Source organism: Protopterus annectens, chromosome 14.part0, assembly GCF_019279795.1.
Source record: "Protopterus annectens isolate FY-2018-M chromosome 14.part0, PAN1.0, whole genome shotgun sequence".
NCBI classification, from domain to species: domain Eukaryota; kingdom Metazoa; phylum Chordata; order Ceratodontiformes; family Protopteridae; genus Protopterus; species Protopterus annectens.
This window is the reverse complement of record NC_056748.1, coordinates 557,762,770-557,786,888: the sequence shown is the minus strand read 5'-3', so window position 1 is coordinate 557,786,888 and position 24,119 is coordinate 557,762,770. Positions and strand designations below refer to the sequence as shown.

At 36.2% G+C, this 24,119-nt stretch overlaps 1 protein-coding gene across 1 annotated transcript in view; it reads left to right on the top strand.

Annotated features, from left to right (window-relative positions):
- Window positions 1-8,899: 8,899 nt before the first annotated feature.
- The window catches only part of LOC122789100 (myosin heavy chain, skeletal muscle, adult-like), a 145,067-nt gene continuing 129,847 nt past the window's right edge, over window positions 8,900-24,119 (top strand). The window contains exons 1-4 of the mRNA XM_044056299.1: window positions 8,900-8,946; window positions 11,657-11,699; window positions 23,667-23,882; window positions 23,970-24,113. Coding sequence (XP_043912234.1) covers window positions 23,679-23,882; window positions 23,970-24,113 — 348 coding nt within the window. The 5' untranslated portion in view covers window positions 8,900-8,946; window positions 11,657-11,699; window positions 23,667-23,678. The remainder of the gene's footprint in view (window positions 8,947-11,656; window positions 11,700-23,666; window positions 23,883-23,969; window positions 24,114-24,119) is intronic.

The following is a 24,119-nucleotide window of genomic DNA, read 5'->3' as shown; positions in this document are numbered from 1 at the left end:
GAAATAACTAGGATAACAGCAGATACATTGTAAAGGATCGTTCATAAGACAGTGAAAAGTAATGAAGGATGCAAGTGGAGTAGATAGGAAAAAAAAGAAGAAAAAGAGGGACAGGAGGCAGGGAAGGCTACATTAGGGACACAGAAGCTACACCAAAGCTATAAAGTAGTGCAAGAGCAGTAAGGGAATAATTCAGAAAAGAGTTATAGAACTGAAGGGAAAAATGTAAGGATAAGGAATGAACAATAGGATAAGGACAGAAGGTGGTTTAAAGTAGAAGGAAACAATACACAATAAAAAAGTATGCAGTGTGCTGGTCTGCTTTGTGAAAATGATTTCACAGTGTGACATATATATCAAATATTGAATGTAGTTTCTGCATTTATGAGGTGCAAATAATTGGGGATAATAAGGGAACTGTAGATGATGAAATACCATTAACACAATATATATATATATATATATATATATATATATATATATATTTTATATATATAATATATATATATATATATATATATATAAAATGTGAGTGTGTGTGTGTGTGTGTGTGTGTGTGTGTGTGTGTGTGTGTGTGTGTGTGTGTGTGTGTGTGTGTGAAAATATCCGCACAATTCTTTTCCCCTTAGATGTAATATTGCTCATTGTATTATCTAAATGGTTTTACAAGCTGCCATAAAGCCTAAAAAATGTTTATTATTGACATGACTTTATATACCATTTATTTATTTATTTATTTATTTATTTACACTTTCTTACTGCTAGGGAATGGTTCAGGCCATAGATAATAACAGCCACCAGACAAACTCATTTACAGTATAATTATGAAATGAATAAGGGAGCATTGTGTCATAAAATAATATTAGCATGTAGGGAGATGGGCCAGCATTTGCAATTGCCTCTCAAATGACTGTCAGTTTGTTTCATTTTCTAAAAGTGGGAAGCAAAGGTTTTGTGACACGGCAAATGTCTGACATACTTATAAAGACACTTAAAACTAACTCTTTTTTTACAAGTCATTTAAAGCATTTCAGGGCTATTGCCTGATTAAGTTATTATTATCATTAATGTACAGATGTTTGAATTTATTTATTCTGCTTAAAACATTTTCAATTTTTAAAACAAATTGTAAGTAAAGTAATAAACATTCTCTAAACCCCTCCCAAGAGCAGGGGAAGGGTTTTTTGTGCTAAATCTGGATGAGGTACTGCTACAGTTGTCTTAATCTCATATATACAAAGAGATTATGAATCAGCACTCCTTAGAACTGACATAATATTGCTACTGGATTTCTGTACTGTCTGGGAAAAATATCTGTCTAGAGGAGGTAACAGTTTCAAATGCTGTAATGAAATTATGGAGTGAAGAGGCATACTATTTGTTAAAAGAGGTGGTGGCAAATAATGCATTAGTTAATTAGGATCTTCAGTTATTTATAAGGGAGACAAGACAGCTTGACCAGTTGTACCAGTTGATCCTTGTCTTCTGATTTTTTTTTAATTTGTCTGAGTCTTTTGGGTTTCTAATACTATGATGGGAATGTACCCCATTTCTAAGTCAAAGTATGATTAAAGTTCATGAAATTAGTATTGTTTCAGTCTTGGATGTTAGCCAGAAGTGCTGTTTGCAGCACCTGCAATGTGCCTAGTAATGACTCCTTCTGAAATTCATATGGAGTTAACATTATTAGAAACATATCGAAGTTGTTGTATCTTTTGGCTTTTCCCGGTTAGGGATCGCCACAGCGGAACTCGGTCCGCTAATGATTGGCAGTGGATTTTTATGTGCCGAGTTGCCAGCCCTGATGCACAACCTTCAACGAAGGTGCGCCCATTCACGCATGTCTCCACACAGATGACGTTCTAGCTGAGAATCGAACAGGACGTCTTACTGTGAGGCGACAACGCTACCGCAGCTATAATTAGAAACATATTGAAGTACAATTATAAATTATTTTTTATAAGACCCATTGCTCTTACTACTATTGGAACTGTCTGGATTTCCTTCTTCCACATTGCCCTTGTTTCTGCCTGTAAATCTTGGTATTTTATGGCTGTGTGTCTCTGTACATAAGACACTGTAGTTAGTCACTGGGTGTAGCAATTTCAATGATCAATGCTACATTTGTCTTCTTTTCATGGACTACTATATCTGTTTTTTTTTGCATCTATTTTTTGAACTGTTGGCAATGGGTAATCCCACGTGATATAAATTTTATAATTTTCTATAATGCTTTGTGGCTCATGTTTCTAATGTTTTTCAACTGCTTCAGCATTGTAATGTTTGCACAATCCCCAATTCAACAGTCTTGCCACATTATTATTATATTTCAGTATACAGTCCTTCAGCCATTAGTATGTCACAACCAACAAGATGTGTGACTATTTCCAATTCTGTTTTACAAAACCTACATTTGTCTGTTTCTCCCACATGTTGAATGGACTTTGTAAACCGATGTGTATGTAGTCCACTATCTTGGGCTGCCAATATTAACTCTTCATCTTTTGGTTTAAATTTACCTCTCCTTAACCATTCCTGCATTGGTTGTTCCAAATGGTTTCCATACTTGTAACCATATTTATGCATTTTTCCACATTTCTTGCCTTCTTATCTGATCCTTCACCTTATTATTTATTTATTTTATTTTATTTTACATTTGTTGACCGGGATAATCCAAATGGATACATGTCCATTTTCAGCAGAGGCCTGGGGAGAAAAGCTCCAAGATTATAATTCACACTGAACATTTAGTAAATGCTAGTTTCAAGCAGATTATATTCTTTCTTTTGTGTTTTGGCACATTCAGTTGCTGCTTGATTTTTATCTGCTTCTGGTTTGATTTCCATTCCTGCTTAACACGAATATGCTTCTGCTAAACTAAGCAGGGATGTCATATTTGACTTATTCTCCTCATATTTTAAAACTTTCACGACACTTGGGGCTTGTGAGGTCAGCAGATATGTAAATAAAGTGCAATGTTAGTTTTTAACGACAATAAAGTGCAGAGTGAGTTCACCTTTTTGCCTATGTGGTTATTGGTGTTTGGTGTTGTTTGGAGTTTTCACTTGGCATTTTCAGCAGATACGTATGCAGTACTATGATTGCAGATCTATACATGTAGTCAATTTTAAGGAGGTCCATACCTCCTTCAGAATGGGGAATACATAATCTTTGCATATATGACTTTTATAAATCATTTGATGAGCATGAAGCATCCTTCCTGTCTAACCTATCCAAAACATTTGAGGGACAGTCAATCCCTCTAAAACTGTAAATTAAGACAGGAACAGCAAAGTGGTTTTGTAGCATGGATTTTGTTCCCAGATGTTGGCACTGCTTTCAGTATTAGTTTTAGTCTTCTAAAATATTCCTTACTAAGTTTTATTCACATTTTTTCAGGTTTCATTGTTGATCCTTCATCAATTCCCAAATATTTATACAATCCCTCTTGCTCAAGTTCTTTTATATCACATTCCTGTCCCAAACTGATGTTTTCTTGATGCTGCAGTATTCCTGCTTTAAAGGTTGCTTTTGCACATTTATCAAAACCAAATGACATTCTTATATCATCTGAAAAAGATTTGGCCACTTGCAGTTGTGTTTTCAGTTCCTCCTCTGATGAACTATACAGTTTTAAATCATTCAGAAGAAGAAGACAAGAAGTCTTTAAACCTTGTTGTTTTCTGTGAGCCAAATGATAGCCATAACCTAATATCTTAAGTAGACAGCTTGATGGTTAAGGGCAAAACAAAAGAGCAGCAGTGACAAAGAATTACCCTGGAATATCCCTATTTGATTGTTTATCCCTGGAATAATAATTTGTCCTTTATCAATGCTTAACTGTGGCTTGCCACTGTTTCATGGTCACTGTAATGCAATTGATCAGTGTATGGTGTATCTTGCACATGTGTAAGCACTCTTTTATCCATGAATGTGGGATACTGTCAGATGCTTTTTTGTAGTCTATCCATGCCATACTTAGATTCTTCCTCTTTTTACAGTTCTCCATTATGACTTTAAACAAGAAATGATCCTTTGTTCCATATGACATTCTTTTGTTATCCTTTTGTTCTATTGCCATGATTGAGTTTTCTTCTAGATAGCTATAAACTCTGTCTGCATCAATTCCAGTATATAGTTTATATGTTGTTGGAAGGCAAGTTATTGGTCTATAGTATTTAGGATAGCTTGCAGGTTTGCTCTTAAGTAGGTATATTGTTTTTCCTGTTGTTAACCAGGTTGGTGTCTGTTCGGGGTGTGCAAATAAATAATTCTTACTCATGGCTAAATCTTCAAGTAAAGATATTAATACTTTCAGCCAGAAGTTAGGTACTGCATCTGGACCTGGGGTTTTCCAATAAGGACCTTTTCTTAACATTGTTTCAATCTCTCTGGCCATTACTTCATCTCATTTCATATCCTATGCATTTGAAATTCTTATTCTTTCTTTGACTTCTTCTATACATTCAGCATCTTTGTTATGTTTCACATGATCTTCATAGATACTTGGCCAAAATGTATCTATTTCTTCTTTCTTGGCAGTGTTTCAATTCCTTTTGCCTTGTTTCCTAATTCTGTACAAAACTTGTTTGGATCATCACTAAATTGCTTGTTTAGTACTTTTCCTTTATATTTATCTGCTTATCTTCTAAGTTTTTCTGCCTATGCTGATATTTTTAGTTTATTATTAGTGCACGATAGATCCTGATCGGTCCTGATACTGTGCATTGCTTTTATCACATCTGTCTTTCTGAGAATTTTTGTTGATATGTTCCCTCTTCTATAATCTTCTAACTGTGACACGTCTTGTCTTAATTGCTTTATAATTTTCTCAGTTTGATACTTCTATTATTTCATTTGATTTCTCCACGACTTTTTCTTACTGTTATTAATTTAGCTGCATACTAATATATCCTATTTACTTCTGTTATATCACTTGAATATCTATAAACAGTCCTAATTACTGTGTTCATTTGTTTTGGGTTTTATTGACTTTCTGTATTCTATTTCTTTCATTGATCATAATATGTCTGTCCATCTCTATTAAATAAACCAACTCTACTCTTAGATCATTTTCTTTTAAAATGAGGGCACATTCTTTGGTCTACATTTCCTGTGGGCATTCTATGGAAAGCTCCAGAGTATCTTCCTATACCACCTTCTCTTCAATTTCATCCTGTGTCATCTGTTGCTCTTTCATATGGGAATTCACTTTCCTATCATTTCACAACATTGACTGTATCAGAGTTGCCACAGTTTCGTGTTCCTTCCCTCACTGTGCAACTCCAACTGAACTTTTGTACAGGTTTCCTGTGGAAGGCCCAGATGTATTTTTATATGGCAACTGATCAGACGCTTCCCACTCTACTGGTTTTTACTTAATTTGGGGATCCATTGCTATATCCTGCTGTGATGTTACTGGAGTTAGATTTTTTACACTAAATCCTTCTCTTCACAGGTAATCCATAATGTTAATTTCTATTTCTTTAACTCTCCATTACTAATCCTTTTTTCTACTTCTCCTCTTTGTTTTCTTATTTTTTGTATTGTAAAATGTTCCCTATCTGGATACCTTTGCCTGTATTTCTCTTGAAATATCTTTGGCGCTGCTCTTTTTGTATTGATTAGTTTTGCTTTCTCCTTTGCATACATATTGCACCATATTAAATCTTTTTCTTTCCCATATCCATATTTCTTCTTCAGATGTCTCCTACTCTTCCTGTTTCTCCTTATTTGAACTCGTTCCATCATGCTATGATGTAACCTGTTGGACATTCTACACTAAAGCCTTCATTTTGCAGGTATTCCATAACTTCAACTTCTACTTTGTTAATATTCTGTTTTATGCTCCCTCTTTGTGATCTTATTTTTTGTATTTTGAAATGTTCCATATCTGGATGCCTTTGCCTGTATTTCTCTTTGAATAGCTTTGGGGCTGCTTTTTTGTATTGATTAATTTGGCCTTCTCATTTGGATAAATATTGCACCATAAGAGATATCTATTCCTTTTTCATGTCCATATTTTTTATACCTTTCAAAACTCTCTACATTTTGTTCTTTATATTTCTGAACTTCCGCTATCGCTTCTTTTTCCAAAAGGCCCAAGGTTTCTTGGTCTACGTATTGTTTTCCATAAATCTGGCGCATTAATGAACACAAATTTTTATTTGAAGCTTCTGACAGTTTTTCTTGTGCAAGTATTTTTCTTTCCTCGAATTTCTCTCTTAATCTTTCTGTATATCTTCTGTCTGGAAATGTTTTGCTTTTCTCGCATAACAGTAACACTACATAATTTCTTTCTTATTCTCAATAGTCCACACTGTCATCTTTATGGCTCTTTTTTGGCCTATCATTTCTTGTCATTTTTGTGGACTACTACTTCCTTGTACAACAGGGGGGGTCCATCCTCCCCCTGGCCTGGCCTAGCCCTATTATAAGAATATTTCCTTGTTTTGAGGATTCTACCGTTATTTTTTTCCAGTCCTGGCACCAGTGCACCTACCAAGATTGGGCACTTTTTTATCTTGTGTCTTGTGCACCCAAAACCTACTTCTGTCCACGGTATATGCTATATAAAATAGTCTATATATCAGTGTTGTCCTGGTGAGATGTTGTGAAAACAGGGCCCACCTTGTGAAAGTACTCACCAAGACTTGAGAATGAATTCATTTCCAGCAATACTACTCTCCTTTGCTTGCTGATTTATCACATCTCCATTTGGACCCCTGGCAGAAAGCCTGTTTCTATGAGAACAAAGATTACCATTTGCCTTTTGGCAAGGCCATCATGGTTTCAGTAGATGTGTCTGTGTGGTGTTTCTGTGTGTCTGACTGTGCGTTTATGCAGGGGAGAAAAATGACAACATTTCTGGTGCTTTGAAAGAAAAGTATTCCCAACTTTTCAGTAAATTTCAGAAACTGTGATACTGCATGAGAAACACTTTATTATGATTGAGAATGGTATGAGGATCTATTGCTATCTAGCAGTTAGTCTTAAGTTTTGTAATAAGGTTAAACACTATTATTATTGTTGAATTATATTGACCAGACTACAAAATCCCACATTTCAGTAAGAAAATCGGCAGTAACTTATTTGGAAAATGCAGGAGTCACTGTACAGCCTACAGCCCTTTGCAGTCTCACAGAAATCTTAGGGAAGAAAAACTAGCAAGAACAAAGCCTACTTATTAACACCATGCCAGTCTCCAGTAATTTGTTCTGTACAAACAGGAAATGAGCTTTGAGATAAAACTGATACAAAACTAGACAATGTTTTCGATATCCCAAAGCTCTAACACACAACAATTTGGAACACTGGGATCATAACCTCTGGCTATAATTTAGCAACTTCTCAGGCAGGCAGTATTAATAGTAATTACCCTTAAGCATTGTCGACTCACAATAAGACGTTGTCCTGTTCGATTCTCAACTAGAGCGTCTTCCGTGTGGAGACATGCGTGAATGGGCGTACCTCCGTTGAAGGTTGTGCGTCAGGGCCGGCAACTCGGCACGTAAAAATCTACTGCCAATCATTAGCGGACCGGAGTTCCGCTGTGGCGACCCCTAACCGGGAAAAGCCAAAAGACACAACAACCCTTAAGCATCTCCCATAATACCCATCTCATTCTTGGCTCAAGAAATCTGGATATAGTAAACAATAAAGCAGGTGTGCGTGTTTTGTGTGAGGGCGGGGGTGGAGTACCCCCAAGATTAGAGGCAGATTTTGAACACTGGTCTTACAAATTCAGAATGTTGATAGAAAACATGTTTTGCGTTGTCCTGCATTTTCTAAAGGAAATAAAGTTTGAAACTCAACTGCCTATCGTTATTTAGTGACTTTCACTTCTGAATGATTTGCCGGCGAACCACAAAGTTTACGAGGGAACTGACCAAAAATAAGCAACAATTTGGACATTTATTTGACATGTATGTGTCCCAGGCCACTGTCGACCTATATATTTTATTACCTAATTTACTTTTTCATTCCCAGCCTCTATATAATAATCCTTAAATATTATTTAAATTATCAAACATATGCACGCTCAGCCCGTGCTCAGGTCATGTAGTAAGTACCCTGCCTCCTGCTAAGAGGCCCTGATAAGTTTGTTCAAAATTTCAACAAGTGTAGGAGATGCAGCAGTGTGTTCTCCCCTTGACTTCTATGCTGAAAGGGAAACAGCAATTTAGACGGAGGTGGCGAATTGCAAAAATTGAATACTTACTCTTGGAAGTGCAAACTACATTGTGCTTAGTTTGAACGTTACACCTGTCATATTATTATGACCGACTAACAAAGGAAAAAGAAAGTCTGTCATGTAGGTGCTCGACGCTCCCTTCACAGGATCCAAGCACAATGAACGCCTTCTTATTTCAGTTCGTGATACGTGTACCGAGTTACTTTTCACATTACTCCTAGTGACGGGATATACCATTCATCCAACAGTCATGATTTATTTGAGCAGCCATTCTAGAAGTAGATTAATTACTCCGGACATGTATAGTCAGTGACAAAATTGTAGTGGTTACTCAGCGACTTAAGCAAGTTACCTAGTCAGCCACTGGGCATCTCTTGCGCCACACGACTGACTGACCTGTAATGTGCATTGTTTTTAGGGAGATGCTGCAATATGTTTATATGTAAAGACAGTAGCTGTAACTGAATCCCCGCTTAGTGAAGCAACACTAAACTGAAATAACAACACAAACATTAAACAGACGCTTATTATCGCCTAAGTAGGAAAGGTTTGCGATTGTGGTTACTGTGAATAGGGATTTGTCAAAATGCCAGTTGTATCTGAACTACGAAAATGGAAGCCAAGAAGGTCTCAGAAGAATGTTTTATTGCCCTAATATAGCAAATAAGGCTGATGCTTGTTGCAATCAACTTCTATAAAAGCTGCCACTAAACAAGCATAAGCTTTGTCCATCAAGGAGCATCTCTGTTGAGGTAGGTTCCCTTAATATATTGAACTTTTTTAAATTTATTTAATATGCATTACTTGTTTGGGAAGCCTTACTGATTATTAGGGGCACCAGGCTTTGAGGTATCATATCTTTGCATAATGTCAAGAATCAGACCAGCTTATGGAGTGCTGTTGTACAGTATTGGGAAATAAGCTTGCATTGTGGATATTCAGCAAGGAGAAATAATACACATCTTCCTTTGCTGCAGTAGTATGCTATCCTTATGGTTACTGATTCCTTGTTCAAACTGAACACCCTAATTGTAGAGAAGTGCATTCACATATTACTAAATATCATATCCCATAGCAAGACAAAGATGACTGTTCACTGTGACACTGTTGTGGGTCCAGAACCCATTGAGCAAGAACCTTCATGTTCAGGTCATCACTTAGGTATTAAAATGCTGATGTTTAGAAGGCTAGTGTGTGGGGGCTAGCAGTGAAAAAGAAGATGAAAAACCAAGCAGTAAACAAATATCTCGAACATTATGAATGTGTGTTTTTTTTAGACTAAGTGCAGGTTCAGAACATTTCAGTATGTTAGTCCTTTTAGTCCTTATACATCAAATATACTTACACACACACACACACACACACACACACACACACACACACACACACACACACTCACGTTTGCGCACACACATATCCACACACACACGCGCACACACACACACACACACACACACACACACACACACACACACACAGATATATATGTGTTTGTGTGGCATGCTGCTGCACGGGATAGCATTGTCAACTCACAGGAAGAGATTCTCTGGTCCGATTCTCATCTGGGGTACCTTCTGTGCACAGTCTACTTGTCCTCCCTGTGTTTGCGTGTGTTTCTCCCGGGTGCTCCAGTTTCTTCCCACATTCCAAAGACATGCAGTAAGTGGACTGGACACTCTAAACTGGCCATAGCTGTGAGTTTGCATGCAAGTGTGTTGCATGAAAGAACAACTGCAGCAGGGCTTGCCACTCAGCGGTCTAAATATTGACTGTAGATGATTGCCACTGTTGAAGTGACACCACTTGTAAAAATGGGAAAAGGGATTGTGGATGGATGGTATGTGTGTGTGCGATAAAAGAAGCTGTTTTTCAAACATAGGACCACATAAAATGCAAAATATTGTACGTGTTTAAGTTCGTGGTACCTCATTACATTTTATTTTCTGATAAAAAACATTGTCAAAATCAATGTCAATCAACACAGAACCAGCTTCAGGGATGTGAGCTCTGCTGATATTTAGTATCAGTCCTCATGGATGAATAAGAGCTCTGGACCTGTTAGGTTAAAGAGCAATGTGTTATGACATGTTTGCCACTGACCTTACAAAGGCTTCAACACATTTCTATTGTGTTCCAGGATTTCAGCTTTATGCAGCTATGTACATTTTATTTTCTGATAAAAAAATTACTACTATCATTTTATCTTTATGCAGTCATGTGGTAATTGTTTTTGTTCTTAGTTGTACAGGCAGACACAGTCGCATGTGCACACGTGCGTGCGCACACACACACACACACACACACACACACATACAGAAAAAGACACAGATGTATAGATACAGACTTATTGCTAAACAGAAGATAAGAAATTGTTTATATAGTGCATTCATCTTCATATAAACATTCCTACTGCTTTTGGAAGCACCTTGCTAAGTAACAACGAAACAATGCACAGTAGTGAAGTAACAGATCATAGTGCTGCAGTCATTGTTCATATTAACAAATCTATTTCAACGTCAGACAACTGAATCAGTTTTGTGAGAAGATTGAATACCCAAGAACTTTCAAATGAATTAAATTAAGTTTTGTTGAATGTTAGCCTGTCAGTGCAGTTTAGATGGTTATAGCAATATAACCAAGTAAGTTAGATCTTGTGGCTTTGTCTTTGACTCCATCAGTCTGTTTTTGTATGCTGTATGACTTAAAACAAATTACTAAATGAGGCCAATACTGTGGGGTGTAGCAGAAATGAACACTTTTTCTTGCTGGGTGACCCTGGCAATCAAAGAAAAATGAAAACAAAATGTCCTCAGCTGTTTCACCACCTTTGCCACCAACTTCAGAGATGTGAGCTCTGCTGATATTTAGTATCAGTCCTCAGGGATTAATAAGAACTCTGGACCTGTTAAGTTAAAGAGCAGTATGTTATAGGTTCATAGATTAGTACTAAGCTAACTGCCCTTGCGAGCCATTTTAAGCCTAGCCAATTATCCCTTGTGAAACTCAAACCCTGCACCTTGTGTTTGTAAGGCAAACACCTTAACCATTAGGCCACCCTCCCAACCCCATGACATGTTTGCCACTGACCTCACAAAACCTTAACACTTAATTCTGTTGTGTACCAGGAAAAAGAACTGTAACATTAAATATAGTGAACTATACCTATTCTTATGTGATACTTCTCACTATTGTTAGAAGACCTGAGAAAGAAAAGGTGTTTTAAGTAACGAGTTTTTTTTTCTAAGCATGATTTCATGGTTGTTAAATAAATTCTTGTTCAAATTTGCATGTTTGATTTCATATTTGCAGTGCTAAATGCATTAGAGGAAACAAATTGCAACTTTACAAATGTTTTAATTAAATATATATGGGAAAATAATAGATTAAAGAAGTGATAAGCTTATTTGTTATTATTAAACATGTCTGCACTGATTAATGGTACTCTGTATTTTTGTATTCTAGGCATTCTCAGCTACTAATATCTTTATTGTAGTCAATACTTCAGGTAAGTCCAAAAATATGAAGCGGTTGTATTGTCTTAAAAAAAAGCACAGAACTGAATCAAAATATACTATGGCAGGCAGATACAACAATAATAATATTACAATACAACAATATATTTTCTGGAACATGCTTATTTAAATTCAACCACTATTAATGCTGCAACATTTATTCATCTACTAAGATGATACAGTAATAAAATTAACATTTAAATACTTTATGGCAATGTTGTACAAGTACAGGTGATCCTGTTCCAAATAAATGTGATCAGTTATTCTCTAAATATTTCAAAGTCACAATTAACAGCAAAATTATCAACTGGACTGCTTTCAGAGTATGTGTGTCACCCCACACTACGTCAGCAAAAGTTCTAGTATGAAATATGGACATCTACAAGCTATATGTGTAAAAATGATAAAGTAAAATATATTTTTCACACACAGTAAAGAGTATTGTATGTATCATCAATAGGCTACAGCAAATCCATGGAAACCAGTACTGTATAGGACATCCTTCAGGAAAGTGGGGTATGTGTCTATGGAAGCAAGGTACTATAGATAATATGCTATCTGTATGAGTGGGGGATTTCATCTATTCTTACAATACAGCTTGACAAAGAGCTTGTCCTAAAATCATTCAAAGAAAAGATTGTTTAGAGCTGATAATAAGTAATATACAATCAACAAAAGTGGATATTATACAATAAGCAAAATTGAGTAGGTCACCATTTAAAACAGTTATAGGAAAATGAGGCATTTGCATATTGGACCTGGCACTTTGCAGCAGTCTTCCTCCAGAGGTAAAAATAAATAAATAAATAAAAGACAAAACGAAAGACAAAACTTTAGCCAAGGTTTTAAATTAGTTCTCACTGAACATCTCCACAGTGAAACAGTTTGTAAGTACTTCAGGGATAGTGGTTAGTGGCATAATTTTGCACAGACTAAACTAAACCCTTCTGAAATGTAACTTAACCTGTTACCAAATGTACTGAAGTAAAATGCAAAATTCTGAGCTGTAATTCATACTGTTACCTAATGCATTTCACTTAAATATTATCAATATTAAAATCCAATATATATATATAGCATTCTTTAACAAAAGGGCTGAATTGCAGAATGAGGTTGCTGTTGCCTCGGTATGTATTATTTACAGGCAGTGTGATTTTTGTTATATAATTTCTATCATAGCATGTCTGTTAAATTGAGTATATTCAACAATCAGCAAGCTTAATGTTAATGCAATGTCTGTTTAATCTTGCTATTGCCAACTATGCTTACGTATTTCAATTCTCTGTATGATTTTTGCTCAAATTCAATGGTATGCATTCAAAATTGCACAAACAAACATTTATCTTTGTGATTGTGATATATAAATTCTATGTACTATCGACTCAGTCCTGGGTCCTGACTGAAAAGGGTCTTTGGAACAGCTCACTCACCTAGTTAACAAACAACAACTAACTAAATAAATAAAGTACAACACCGCCATATTACATGGAAAATACTTGACTGTTTAATTAGTCCAAATCTGTTATTAAAGTGTACATATTGTGCTAATGGTACCAGTGGTTTGCAGCTGGGTGTAGTCTGGTGCCTATATGTTGTATTGTTATATCAACCATAATTTTTTTCTAGATGTTTTGAAGAAATCTTTTTTTATGCATGGCACTAGTCAGAATGCTGGATTTTAGAAATTAGCTTTCAGAAAAATGCATACAAAGGTAACTGACTGAAAACATTTCTGAAAATTATCCATTCCATTGCTTCTGTTATGTATGGAACTCATTAAAGGATAGTTATGTACTCTATATTTATTATTACTATAATAAAGTAAATATTTTAAATATGAATAATTGTGTTATAGCAACATTGTATCAACACTTTGTTTTATTTTTATGTTCAGTTTGAATGGTTGCAGTATGCGTAGAAGAAATATTTTGAATAATACAACCTAGCAACTACAGTTTAAACGTTATACACACACACACACACACACACACACACACACACACATATATATATATATATATATATATATATATATATATATATATATATATATATCCTACAATTATAGAACTAGAAGTTAATGTTATTGCTTAAGATCATTTGATTTTCCAGTTCAGTTCTTCTTTGGGGTGCTTTATTTGAGGAGCCTGTACATCCTCCCCCCTGTTCACAAGTTTTTAATGGATAATCTGCATTCTTCCCATATCCCAAACATGTACTTTTGATGAAATGCCATTTCTCCAGACACACATTAATGTGTGTACCATAAACATGTACTTACTGCAGTGTGCTGGCTGTCCATAGGTGAGTCACAGCAACAGCCAATCTTAAAATATGGATAGATTGCCAAGCAGTATATGGATACCCTGAAGAAGTGGACATTTATAAACTGCTTTGTAGCTCAGCTGTCCCTACTCTTGTCTTATGACTACATAGTACATTAAGTTGCAGTGGTTTATGAAGGCACGTACAGTAAACCATGTGGCATCTTCTAAAACTTCTAAAATGGTTTGTGTAGAAACACTTCTAAAATATGCTGTTGATGTAACTGCTGGCAAACTCTTATTATGCCACAAAAAGATTTATCATGTTTATACAAAAGAGAAAGCAATGGCTCAGCTATTTAGAAAGGGTTTGCTTGTTGGCTAGTACTCTTATTTTCCTATTTAGAGATGCAAAAAGTCTGTCAGCCTTTTTATAATTATGAATTCATGTATAAATCTAATTTGTTTATCCATGTTCAATGGCTACACACAATACTCTCTACCCTTCTGTTAGTCTGAATAAAACACTTCTGTTTGAATGAATGAATTGATAAAGAGAAAGTATTAAAACTACTTTGGCATGTAACACAGATTTATCTTCAGTAACCCCTTTTTGCTGTGATGCATTAAGTAAAGTGGCTTAAACTTGACACCTTGTAACTTAAATTCTTCTGCAAGACATTAGTGCAACCAGTAAAAGTGCTTTCCATGCAAAATGTTTAATTCCAGTCCATCTGCAGGTTGAAATGGAGATATAAGTAATTTCTACAATATCTGCAGGTTGAAATGGAGATACAAGTAATTTCTTCAATATAAAGGTTAAATACCAAGATGAAGTGATGTCTTTTTTTGAGACCTTAAGAGAAAAAAACCTTTAGGAAAGATCTTGACAGAGGGGATGAGGGTTTGTTGGATAACAAGCAGATAATGCAGAAGAATAAACTATGACTGATGAATAAGCTAGATTAGGAACAAATAGGTAGTTTTTAAGTACTTGTGAGTCTTTGGCATGGGACAATGCAGTGGGTCCAGATCTTGTGAAGCCGTTTAAGGGACAAATGTTTTCCATTTATGTGTGTAAAGTTTTCTTGTATTAGACCTCTTAGCTCTGTTTAAATATTTAAAACTTATGTTGTAAAAGAGCTACAATTAAGAATCAGAATATTAACTTTCATGCTGATGGAGTCACCCATTTGAAGATGAGATGTAATGCTTTTACTTTCTTTTAGTTCTTATCAGATCAGCAAGGATTTGCGCAAAGATAATGGGATAATGGAAGAGAAATCAAGCTTATTAACAGATGATTCCAAGGTTTTTTGACTAATAGTAATGGCAAGATATTAATTTTAGGTTAGTCGTTATTGTTTTTTTCTGAGTAGAAATGTCTAAGTTATAGAATCAGGAGGGAAGAAATACATTAAGCCCTGAGTAAACTAAAAGTAAAACAAAATCTTCCAATCTGTCTCATGAGGCACAAAGGAGAGAAGGACTTTGATTTTAATTGTTGTTGTGAGTGGTGGCTAGATCCATTTGTGGGAGACTCATCATCTATTCAGAGCTGAAAAAATCTTGCACCCAGTTTCCATTCATGACTGAACCAAAGTCATTTCTCTGCTCAGAGCAGCCCCTACCTAATTTTGTATTTTTTAAGACTGTCATATGAGTTACTAATAAGTGAATATCATGTTGCAGAACCCATTACAAATTCAACCTTGTTTCTTTGAAGTGGTTGTGACAATAGGAAGTACTGCCAACCATGCCAGGAGAAGTAGGGCAGTGGATATATAACTTATCCCAGCACAGCTAGCTGGAATTTTGTAAATAATTATATGTCATTTGTATATCAAGCTGGTTTGAACAGATGATTTTGCTGAAAATGTATTTGTGATGTTTACTTGTTTTAAAATATATCAGCAGTGTGTCCTGCTGGAAGGAAAAGAAATGTACATGTATTATTGCAATTGAATTAAATGTATACGTTGTAACAGCATATACTGGAAGTGAAGAGGTTAATCTTAGTCTACATAACTTTGGAAAACATATCTGAAATTAAATTACTTTATGGGTTAAGCCATAAAGATGTTATCCCAGAGTTTTGAATGGAGCCAGAGATGCAATGTCCACCCTAGAGAATAGCTGGTAGCTCGTGTAGGAAGAGTGAAATGGTTTTATAGTTTTATGACTTCCAGCAGCTACACCACATCTGAGCAAAGCTCTGTCTGTGTGTATTGTAGCACATAGGTGCTAATCCGGGTAGCTTCTAGTGATGGGGGATAGTGCGGAAAACAGAGTCAGATGACCAGATGTATGTGATGTCTTTCTGTAAAGAAATAATGCTTTAATATTAAAGGAGACTGAAGTCTCAGCAACATTCTGTGTTCTGTCTTGGATCTGACAACAAGAACCCCTCACCCATCTTGTCTTGCTCTATTCAGTAAATAGGAACAGTAATTTTTTAGTCAATCAGGAATAGATAGTGAGACTAGCTAAATAGTGTTTTTCTGTAACTGTGTGAAACTTTCCATCGGTGTTATTTTTAATATTCTCTGTGTCTGAAACTCTGGTGTTTACTGTAAATAGATATTTAGTATTGTCTTGTTCTTTTACTATTTATCATTAAATATATGTAAATTTCTCATTGTGGCTGGTCCTTTTTAGAAAATATTTAAGCTTTGAGAGTATTTGTGTATATTTACTTGGTGACAGCTCTGGCCACTCCTGAAGCCTTGCTGTTTGGTCAACATTACCATTTGTATTAATATTCATTTCACTCAGTATAATTAGGTACCCTTGTAAGAGCCTTAAAGTAGCTGGCTAAATTATAGTCTGGAGAGAACGGGGCACAGCAGGTGAATCTGTGCCAGCCTTTCCCCGGTGTGTGTGTGTGTGTGTGTGTGTGTGTGTGTGTGTGTGTGTGTGTGTGTGTGTGTGTGTGTGTGTGTGTGTGTGTGTGTGTGTGTGTGTGTGTGTGTGTGTGTGTGTGTGTGTGTGTGTGTGTGTATGTGCGCAAATCAAATCTCAAAAATTGTGTGCATCACCTGCTTGGAGCAGGGACACAAAGCACTGGTTTCACAGAGAGGGTGTGGGAGGACTTAGGTTGGAAGCCCAGTTAAAGACTCAACTGTAAGCTGTGCCACTGGAGAGTCTTATTGGGGGTCTGGACAGATATAGAGACAAACCAGTCCCTGGACTGAGTGTGTTCCCCTGGGTGCTCTTGTGCTTAATGCAGAGAGATCTGCATCTGGAAATACTGAAAGTATCCATTTGCATACCAAGTGAAAATCCCTCTCCAGTGTCAGTGGTAAGGATTTAGGTTAGTTGATTACTGGCCCAACGTAGAGATGTCTCAGTCATGAAAATCTTATTCTACTTTGTTTGTTTCTCTACTACTTCACTCTGTTGTTCGTATTGATTTGAATGTGACTCAGCTAAAAGTTGTTTTGGAAGACTGTCAGTGTCTTGATAGCCTTCATCATCTTTATGTTAATCTGAACTGATTTCTTCTGTTGAGACACACTGCCATGGATTGAACATTTTTGAGTTGTCTCCTGAAGCATAATCCAAAGAATATGTAATGGAAAACTGAACATTGTATGCTGTATGTAATGCTATTCCTGTGGATAAATTGTCCTTCACTGCCTACTACATGAATGCATTCATTATCACAGGATTCATCCTATCCAGTGGAACTGTAGACTTGTTCCAAATGTTCCTGAGATACTATTTAATTTTTGTTGTATGTAATCTTTAATCTTCTCATGGACCAATCCTTGTTATTCAAACAACACAGATATAATTGTAGAGTAAGGTACTTCATCAGTTAAAACTGTGCAACAAAATGTTTGAGTCGCCGTGTCTGGAAGCTTGAATGGCAGTGGCAAATGAATGTTACTGACAACAAAGAATATGCTCAGCATGGTATTTCTTTAAATTCTTTAGTAAATACCACAATGTTGCAAACCAGTGCAAACAAAATATGCCACTTTTATGTTTTTTTAAGCTGAATTCAGAATCCAAACAGGCAGAACAACATGGCTTCCTGCTATTTTCCTTTTCAAATGAATTAATCTAGATATGTGTTCTCCTTTATCTTTAAAATGTTTCACAAGAACTACCTCATATGTTATCAGGACTAGCAATGACAATTCCTGGGGTTTAGAAAGTTCTTCCACTAGCGGTAAGCCCAAAATCAAACCTTTTACAGCTAGCAGTAGGTCTTTTCAGTTCCTAGGCAGTCCTTCTGCAGTGATTGTATGCAGTCTGCAGAATCAATCTACTGTAGTTGACTGCTACCCCATCTTACCACAAATGTTAATTTGGGATTTCAGGATGGCAGCATATAGTCATGCATTCTCCTTTGTAAAATGCCTGTGATAAGTGGTTTACACCACAAAGCAATTCAAAGAACCACTCAGCTGTGCAAATCAACCCTTGCCAGCTGTATTGATTAACAATGCCAAACACCACCCACTTTTACTATTAGATTCAATGGGAGAGACTGTGTTAGAGGTACGTTTTGAGGAGCTTAGTGGAGAGGTAGTGGTGTGTGTGTGTGTGGGGGGGCAGTGTGTTTATATCAGGTATGAGTGGTCTCAGGTAAGTTTGTATGTTTGTTTGTCTGCCTGAGTGGTTGCAATAGGGGTATTAGTTATTGGATAGGTGCGTGAGTATGGGTGAAATGTGTGGATGGCTGAGTGTTTCCATGAGTATGATCATGTGTCTTCCCAACAGTTAGCATCTGTGTGTTTTAGGGGGCTGTCTGTCTGCGTTTGTGTGTGTGTGTGTGTGTGTGTGTGTGTGTGTGTGTGTGTGTGTGTGTGTGTGTATGTGGTGGCTGCCATATCTTTGAACTCCACTAGATTAATGAGCAAAGCTTATTATACTTAGGGACAATAGACACCAGAGACTGTTAAATATTACTCATACTCATATTACAATTAATATAACTTTATGTTTTTGCAACCCAAGCATATTCTGAACAATAAGTATGAAACATTATGTCTGGCATTACTGACTGACTATAAAAGTTGTGAAGAAGGACAGATCCCCCAAAATGTTTAATTTCAGCACAACTGTTGGAGAAAAGGCTTTCTCAAAATTAAATCAAGCCAGATGATAGTTTTCTTACAGAAGTTAGTCAGCAGAAGACTCATGTCTTTTCAAAATCACATCAAATATTTTCATTTCATAGCTAATGAATGCAGTTGTTTTTTTTACAAAGTAATCATTACATACATACATATCATCCTATGCTGCTTTTACATTTAATGCATTGTCTTCTGTTTCTGTTACAATTTTGTCCTCCTGTTAATGTTTTTTTTTTTAATATTGGTATTATATTCTATATTTATGCTTCATTCTATTTATTTTTCTCAATGCTCCTGACAGAGCCATGGTTGTGGCTGATAACAGCCTTTTAGCTAGTCCATCTTCCCAGTTAACAGATATAAAAAAAATGGTCCAAGAGACTAGAGGAATGCAAAACAAAAGGTATTTCAGTGTGATTTGTTTTTAAGCCTTACTGTTAATATAACTATATTTGGGACATCTGAATCACCATTTGCTTGTCCCATGTTAGAAAGACATTCAATGGCTGTCAATATTTGACTGGCCTTAGAAATATTACTGACAATGGGGTATTCACAGAACATTTCTTGCAGTTTACTGTTATCTCCAGAGAGCAAAACAAGCAATTGCCTGTGTGATGTTTTGTGTCTGCAGTTCCATTTTTTCTTCCATATCAGGCAATTATCCAGCTAGGAAAAATAGGTAAATTAAGGTTTGCCTATCATCTCCAAAGTACCTGTGCAAAAAAGCCATTCTCTGATAGGAGGGCAAAGTCATCAATCACTATCCTGGATCACTGTTGTAAACACATTTATGTAATTGTTCAGCGCTGACAAATCTAGAGCTGGTCTAATGGTGTTGGGATTTTCTGTAAGCAGAAATAATCTAGAATCAAAAACTTTAAATCTTTAACTGAAAAGTATTCTTTTGAATGCCTTTATTTGCTAAAACATGATGTATCAGTCAAAGGGCTTGGTGTCCTGAGAGAGAACGTGGGCTAGATACAATAGGTACAGTTCTGTTACATAACCTTCTTGGATGGTAACATCCATTAGTATGTGGTTGTGCTTTGTCAGGCAAAAAAAAAGACTCTAAACCATGGATCCTGGATGTGTCTGGAAAGAAGTAGAAGAAGGGTAATAGATATTTTAATGGCCTTTCCTTTTCTCTTCCCTTTTGATATGAACATCAGTTTTACCCCTGACAGCCCAGGCCATCTAGCCCCATCATCATCCCCATTAACGTATTTGTTCCTGTACTGTCCACTTAGGCATAACATACCAAATGAACATGTTTGCAAGAGCATCCTGCTTCTGAAGGAACACCTTTAAGTAACACAGCCTGGGGTTGGCTATCATTCAGGGAGGTTTGGGTTTTTGTTCTGCATGTTTGGCTCTTCCTTGTCTGGTGGCAGATGTGCTTGACATGCTATGGCTCTTCACCAGTGGCTGCGCATGCTCCCAAACATGTGCTGTGAGGTTACTGTGGATGAATGGGTTTGTGACAGCTGAACATTCAGCCTTAATCCCGAGCACTTCATTCCACACACTTCACAATTACTTGGAAACATCAGTTCTACAGAGGACTTGGCTACTTGCATTCTTTGAGGATGAGTGACCTGACACTGTATTCACAATCCCACCCTTGCAAACTGACTCATACAGAACTAGGAATGTTAACTGAATCCAGATTATCTGGGTTATGATCAGGACTTTAGTCCCACTGTGACATGGAGGCAGCCTTGATAATTTACTTGAACTATTTATGCTGACCAAGCTAATTTGAAGCACTATATTTTCCTTAATGGGTTTATTTGTTCTGACATCTGAAACTGAAGAGTAGGAATTACATACATTTCTCTGAGTAAAGACCTTTTGACTTTCTTTCTAAAGCCAACGATAATGTCACTGGCAAATTAACAGAACAAAAATTTAAGTCAGTTGTGATTCAGATGTCCTGATCTACTACTTTTACTGTGACATTTTGTTGTAAGACAAGCTAGACTTCTTAAAACAATCCTGAAATGGCAGTTGTTGCTGAAGTATCCACACTGTTTATAAATTTTAATGTATGTGCTCTTAGCTTGCCTAGTGTAACAACTATTTTATTGTATGAGCAATATTACTGTTCAAAATAATCTGTAGGTTCTCCTGGATTTGCTATAAGATGGAAATCTGATAAAAAAATAGATGGACCGAGTATTTTAATGCTGTAACCAGTAAAGTGCTACATATATATCTGACAACCCAAACTCTTGTCAAAACATGGCAGTGTAACAGTTCTCCCTTTGATTTGATGTTGGTACATGGATAGTTGCAGGATCAGCCTTATAAGAATTATACATTGTGTTTATATATTAGCGAATAATGCTGTCAACCTTTTTGGGTACAGGGCACTCTGAGGCTAAAGTCTACATGCCTGCTGCTGAAAGTTACAGTTTGCAAATACAAATGGATTGTTTCTAGGTTGGTGCAGTCAGTATTAGATTCAAAGAATGGTAAGCAACTGAGAGCGATTCATTTTACATTCTTTTCCTCCAAGGTTATACAGTCTTGGAGCTAATGTGTATGTATATATATATATATATCTATATATATATATAGATATATATATATATATATATATATATATATATATTGTTTATATATATATATATATATATATATATGTGTGTGTGTGTGTATGTATCCATGTATGCATACATATATATGTGTGTGTGTGTGTGTGTGTGTGTGTGTGTGTGTGTGTGTGTGTGTGTGTGCATAATTATATGTGTATATATATATATATATATATATATATATATATATACATATATATATATATATATATATATATCTTCTTCTTCTTCTTTCGGCTGCTCCCGTTAGGGGTTGCTACAGCAGATTAACTGTTTCCATTTCTTCCTGTCTTCTGCATCTTGCTCTGGCACACCAACCTCTTTCTCTTAATACTCTCATATATAAAATATATAGGTTTACTATTGAAATTCCGAGTCTGCTTTGGTTGACTGTTCAGAGTATTGATCTGAAATGCTGAATTCTGTATTTCGAAAGAGCAACCAATGCAAAAATGAATACATTGACATCCGTAGTTTGATGTATTCAACATAGCTGGAGGAGGTGATGTCACTCACATCCTATTATGCACATTAACGTACTGTTACACTCTACAGTCAACGGTACGTTAATTCTACTATTTATTTTACTATAGAGTAGAGGCCTATAACTTCCTTGGACCTGGAGGATGTTCCTTTACTGATCAACTGGGCTAGGAAAAAAAAGGTCTAATTATGGTTAATACTGAAGAACTTTAGTCTGTGGTCAAAACATCATGAATTTAACTGAGTTAGGTTCTGTTGGAAGATATGTGTGTCATTCTGGGGGGTTTATGACAGCTCTGAGACTGCAGTCATTAGCAAACTTCATCAGACAGTGACCCTCGACTTCAGCCTTTAAATCAGTAAGGTGTAGGCCAAAAGGCAACAGCCCCAAAACAGATTCTGCCACTTGTAGTGAGTCTTTTTTTTAGGAATACATGCCACTTACCTTAACATAATGGGTTCTGTCTGTTAACCAGTCTTCTATCCCTTGAATAACACAGGATTTTAATTTAAGAGAGTTTCATTTACCAATGATTCTGAAATGTGGGTTAGTGTCAAAGTACTTTGCTAAGTACCAATATACCTGTCAACAAGTGCTTCAGTATCTCTTAAAAAGAAGCCAGTCTTGTTCATTTTTGCAAAGCCACATTAGCTTGGGTCAAGGTATGATTGGTTACTGATACACTTGTTTATAAATCCCATTATGATATGCTCCATGAGTGACTGGGCCACCATTGTGTAGCGGCATCACTACTGCTATTAAATAGGCTTCAGGAACCTAACTAGTTGAAAGGTTGAGGTTAAAAAGGTCTGCAGTGCTGGAATTGAAACAGTGGTTCATGTTAAAAAGAAACAGCCTGGTATGTTGTCTGGACCCACAAAGCTATTTTTTTTGAAGAGGGCATCTAAAACGTATTCTATGGTAATTATGGGAGGATACTGATTTGATGGTGTTTGAAGGAAAGCATGGATGAGATAGAGGGGGAAAGTTGAGCTGAGAATTTCCACAAGGATATTTGTGATATTGCCAGGGTATGAATGGGTGGCACTATCAGATATCATCTCAGTGCAATGTTAAGTGTTGTCCAAGAGATTCCTGACATAAATGAGCAAGATTTTGTGTTTTTTTTGTAGGTGGTAATAATGCCCAACTCATATGTGGCCTTGCATGTTTTAATCCTGTGTCTTAGTTCTTTGTTTTCTCTTTTGAGTTTGTTGTCGTAGGATCTAAAGAGTTTTTTCCCTTGATGTAGCATTTATGCTGGGTTCCTCCAAAGGGGTTTCTTTCAGAGATGGACATTATATTTATGACATATGGGAGCAGAGACCTCCATGCAGCTGTCTGTTTTCAGCCATGCTGTAGTAGATATTGGTTTGTATTTGTCTTATGTAGAGTTTTTACATGCTAGAAGCTTAGAAAAAGCATTATGTTTCATTTTCTCATTAGTATTCATTATGCATGCTTTTTGCGCATACTAAATTAATAGTCAGGATACAAACAAGGCAAATCCTTTATGTTTTCATAGCAAGCTGCAACGATGAGCACAGATGCAGAAATGGAAATATTTGGGGTTGCAGCCCCCTTTCTCCGAAAAACAGAGAAAGAAAGGATTGCAGACCAGACACGTCCATTTGATGCAAGATCAGCCACTTTTGTTGTAGATGACAAAGTTGGGTATGTTAAAGGTACAATCCAAAGCAAGGAGGGTAACAAAGTCACTGTTAAAAGAAGTGATGGTCAAGTAAGTTTGTAACTTCCACTGTCCAAAACTTTTAAATCATAAACCATCCTAACAGATTAATGAAACTGCTTTGTTTTCCTTTTACAGGTTGTAACAGTTAAGGAAGATCAAGTCTTTCCACAGAACCCTCCCAAGTTTGATAAAATTGAAGACATGGCCATGTTAACACACTTACATGAGCCAGGTGTGCTGTATAACCTCAAAGATCGTTATGCAGCCTGGATGATTTATGTGAGT